Source organism: Microtus oregoni, unplaced genomic scaffold, assembly GCF_018167655.1.
Source record: "Microtus oregoni isolate MIOR12 unplaced genomic scaffold, Mior012 000064F_ref0000363, whole genome shotgun sequence".
Classification (NCBI taxonomy): domain Eukaryota; kingdom Metazoa; phylum Chordata; class Mammalia; order Rodentia; family Cricetidae; genus Microtus; species Microtus oregoni.
In genome coordinates, this window is record NW_024543874.1 from 4419013 (window position 1) to 4423508 (window position 4496).

At 51.9% G+C, this 4496-nt stretch overlaps 1 protein-coding gene across 1 annotated transcript; it reads left to right on the top strand.

Moving 5' to 3' along the window:
- The first annotated feature begins 402 nt into the window (after nucleotides 1–402).
- On the top strand, nucleotides 403–3952 carry LOC121439935 (amiloride-sensitive amine oxidase [copper-containing]-like). The gene is made up of 4 exons (XM_041640564.1): nucleotides 403–1936; nucleotides 2732–3011; nucleotides 3446–3578; nucleotides 3830–3952. The coding sequence occupies exons 1-4, from the start codon at nucleotides 403–405 to the stop codon at nucleotides 3950–3952; spliced, it is 2070 nt and encodes a 689-aa protein (XP_041496498.1).
- The last annotated feature ends 544 nt before the right edge of the window (nucleotides 3953–4496 follow it).

Here is a 4496-nt window from a genome sequence, read left to right on the forward strand (position 1 = left end):
GAAAGGGTAGTTTATTGCATAGGAAAGGTAATTTTGCTGTCAGTACAACTCTCTGCCCCAGGAGACACGAGGACCTTGTAGCCCATGAGGGCTAAACCCTGTGCTGCTGTGACTCACGGTCCTCACAGCTGATGAATGTTCCCCCACTGAGATAACACTGAGAATGGAAAACAGAGGAGTTTCTCAAGATAAGGAAGACTATAAGAGATTTTCAGAGGAGGGAGGAAGATGCACACACCTGGACCAGCACAGCGCTGAGATCTGTGAGCCACAACCCAGAGACTTCAGCTGAGTGCAGCTGGGGAGAGGGAAGAAGTCGGGTCAGTAGGAAAGGACGAGACTGAAGGGCTAGGCACTGTGAGGAGCAAGCGTGGAGCGGGGGATATTTAAATCTGCCCTCCTATGCTGTCTTCCAGAGCCATGAAGATGGCACAAAGGAACCTGGCACTGGCCTGGGTGGCTGCCGTCTGGCTGCTACAGGTGGCCATGGCAGAGCGCCCCAGGTGGAACTTGAAGGGCAAGCCCCAGGTCTTCATGGACCTGACCCCTTTTGAGATGAAGATCGTGTACAAGTTTCTGATGGACAGGAAGAAGCTGGAGCTGCAGCCGTCTGAAACACCCACTTTGGCCAAGAACTCGGTGTACCTCATGGAGATGCTACTGCCCAGAAAGAAGGATGTGCTGGATTTTCTGGACAGAGGAAAAAGGAGTCCTGTGAGGGAAGCCCGTGTGGTCATCTTCTTCGGTGCCCAGGAGCACCCTAATGTCACTGAGTTTGCTGTTGGGCCCCTGCCATTGCCCATCTACATGCGAGAAATAGCTCCCTTACCCGAGCACCATCCATCCTGGGCATCCAGACCTATCTCCAAAGCAGAGTACCGCCTTATCCACCAGACCCTGAAGAAGGCCACTGAGCCCCTGGATAAATTCTTCATTGACATCACAAACTGCTCGCTAAAGGATTGTGATCAGAATTGTCTGACTTTCACATATGTGGCCCCCCAGGGCATAAAACCTGGCCAGCGCAGTAGCTGGTTTATCTTGCAACGCTATATGGCAGGCCACTTCCTGAAGCCCACAGGCCTGCAGATCCTTCTGGATCATGGGAGCACAGATGCCCAGGACTGGAGAGTGGAGCGGGTCTGGTATAATGGTAAACTCTACAAGAGTCCAGAGGAACTGGCTCAGAAATATGAGAATGGAGAAGTGGCTACTGTGGTCCTTGTGGAGCCACTGGCCAAGGACACAGAGCAGCCCCGACTCTCCCCCATCAATGTGGCTGAGCAACACCTTCCTCCCTATAACATAGAGGACAATACAGTGTACTACAGAGACTGGGTCTTCTCCTTCCGTCTACGACCCTCTTCTGGCATGCAGATCCTGAATGTGCACTTCCGGGGTGTGCGCATTGCGTATGAAGTCAGTGTACAAGAGGCTGTGGCACAGTTGGGAGGACATATACCTTCAGGCATTCGGCCCAAGTACATGGATGTGGGCTGGGGCTCAGACAGAGTCACTCACCAGTTAGTCCAGGGCGTTGATTGTCCAGACACAGCGACCTTCCTGAAAGTCATCCACCACTATGACACTGACGAGCCAGTCTCCTATCCGCAAGCTCTCTGTCTCTTTGAGATACCAGCAGGAATATCAATTACACGTCACTTTGACTCCGACTTGAACTCCAAATCCAGTGCCAGGATGAAGGAACGCAGACTGGTGCTGCGGACAACCTCAACAGTCCACCACTATGATTATACTTGGGACTTCATTTTCTACCCTGATGGGGCAATGGAAACACAGATGGAAGCCTCTGGCTTGGTCCAATCTACCTTCTACCAGCCCAAGGAAATGAACTATTTCTCTCAACCACGCACCCACCGATTCAGCAACATCCACACTCACCTTGTACATTACCGCATTGACCTGGATGTAGCAGGTAGGACCTGGGACCACACCAACTCAAACACTCAAATACTACCCACATATAACTTCACTCTATAGGTCGGGCTAAGGCTTTTTGGCATAATATCAGGAGACTGCTTCAACCACCTTCCACTCAAAGAGAAATACACATTCCTGGACACTGGTAGCAGTGAATGGTACGCTAGGGTTACCCTGATTGCCGAGTGTGGATCTGTTCTTATCGGGGCTGAGTGGAATGATGCATAGGGGAGGGGCGGGGGAGTCCCATGGAGGTTTAGTGAAGTCTCTGCCTAGCTCTTTGAGATGGGTTCTAGTACTGTCTGGAAGTGCTCAGTTTGTTTCTTATCAATGTCACCCTAGAAGAATGGCAGAGATGTGATGTTTGACTCATATCCCGTAATGGAACAAGGCTACAAGAACCAGATAGGTGACTTCCACACGCTCATTCCCACAGGGCCCTCTGGTCAGGAGTACACACACGGTCCTCAAGCCTCAGAAACAGCCATGGGCCTCCTGTTCTACATAGCTAAAATCACAGCAGACAGGCTGGAGCAAGCTCTCCAGAGAAGGGTGGGCCCACAATGGAACTGCCACGGTTGCCAGGAATGACCACGAGCCATCCTCTAGCTCCCCTGGTTTCTGTTGTGCTTGGTCTGGTAGTGCATACTGCTAGCCCAGGGCGTGCCCCTAGCATGGTTTCTTTCTGGCAGCTGTCTGTGGATATTGTCTAGGTGGAGACCCTAGAGTAGAGGGAGGCAGTGTCTCTTTCAACAACCCGTTCTCACTGTTTCTCCCCTCCGGCCTCCAGGCATCAAGAACAGCTTCCAGTCACTGCAGATCGTTGGGAAAAACATCACGAAAAGCCTGAGACACCTTGTAACCCGAGACACCGTAAAGCAAACTAATTACTCCCGGGGGCATCAGGCAGCCTTCCTCTTCGGAAAACCACTTCCCAATTACCTGCTCTTCAGCAACCTCCATAGGAGCCATCATGGCCACAGGAACAGCTACGAGCTGCAAATCTACTCCAAAGTCCATCGAGTGGAGCTGCCAGGCTGGCAGAAGAAACCAGGTCTCTCTTGGGCCAGGTGAGAAAATCTAGTGAGTTTGGAGAACATGGCCATGGGCTGCCCACAATGATTGTATGTTCTGTCTGGGCCGTCTGTCCTGAAAGGCTCCTGTCTGTGTTTGCATCTGAATGTGCACGCTTGTACACTCAAGGAAAGCGTGCAAGTGCTTGCCAGGTGGTGGTGGCTCACACCTTTAATCCCAGGACCCGGGAGGCAGAGGCAGGAGGATCTCTGTGAGTTCGAGGCCAGCCTGGTCTACAAGAGCTAGTTCCAGGAAGTGCTTGCAGAGATCCTGGCCCTGAGATGGCAATGGGCAATTTTCCAGCCCTCTCGGGTATAAGCACTCATTACGGAGAAGGACCACATTCTCCATCCCTGACACTGGGGATGCTCCCTGGGAAGAGACCAGATGCAACCCCAGTGCCCAGAGATACCTTCTTCTCAACCTGTAGGTACCCGTTGGCTGTGACCAAATACCGGGATTCTGAGAGGTGCAGTAGCAGCATCTACAACCAATATAACCCCTGGAATCCCCCGGTAGCCTTCAAGAACTTCATCCGGAACAATACGAACATTGAAGATAAGGTAATGCCCCAGTACCCTCTGCCCACCTGAGGCCTGTCGCCAACCACTCCCTAGACCTGTCACTGGTCCCAGGAGGTCTGCTTACTGACTCGAGTTCAGGGGTCATGGAAGATGGGTGTGCTTTATTCAGTGGGACTGAGGACATCTCAGGGTGTGGGCAGGCACATGTAAACACAGCCCGAGCTGGAGAAACCTCGAGTGGCCAGCACTTCTCACTGCCCTGTTCACTGAAACCTTTGTCTTTCCAATAGGACTTGGTGGCCTGGGTTACAGTGGGCTTCCACAACATAGCCAATTCTAAGGTCAACTTGACCACATCTGAGAACTCTGCAGGCTTCGTGCTCCGACCCTTTGACTTCTTCCATGGCTCCTAGAGACACCCAGGTATAACAGCTACAGCTACATCAGACCCTGCATCCATGAGGAGAGAGCCTACCTGGTGCCTTCTTCCTTCAACCTCAATGGGACCTACAACCCTGTGTGTAGGGTCCTGCCCCAACTCCAACTTCTCAGTCCCAGAGCAGCACAAGTGTAGACAATAAACCCTTCAGCTTCCACCCTTGAATGCTGCTTATTAGTGGCATTGGGAGGACACAGGAGGGCCACATCCAGATGCGTAGCCATGGTTACATTCAAGTTTGTCTACTGCCCCCAGAAGGACCTTAATGACAAGGGCAGGGGAAGCCCATGGGATACTGGAACTATCTACCAGGTAGGGATTTCAACATCTGAGATTTTCAGCTCTCTGTCAGGAAGGCTGTGGGGAAATATTCCACCTCGATGACAGCCATACAGAGTGAGGAAGGGGAATACTATGGAGATACCTAAAAAGATTATCAACTCTTTTATCCTGTGGCCATTGCCCCCTGACAGTCAGCATGGAACTGTCACTCATGAAAACTCTTAGAGTCAGGACCC

What these genes read in the sequence shown, in the direction of transcription:
- LOC121439935 (XM_041640564.1), top strand. Translation starts at nt 403, where the DNA reads ATGCTGTCTTCCAGAGCCATGAAGATGGCACAAAGGAACCTGGCACTG. An exon ending in CCAGGTCTCTCTTGGGCCAG is followed by an intron (nt 3,012 to 3,445) that starts GTGAGAAAATCT and finishes CTCAACCTGTAG; the next exon opens with GTACCCGTTGGCTGTGACCA. An exon ending in ATACGAACATTGAAGATAAG is followed by an intron (nt 3,579 to 3,829) that starts GTAATGCCCCAG and finishes TCTTTCCAATAG; the next exon opens with GACTTGGTGGCCTGGGTTAC.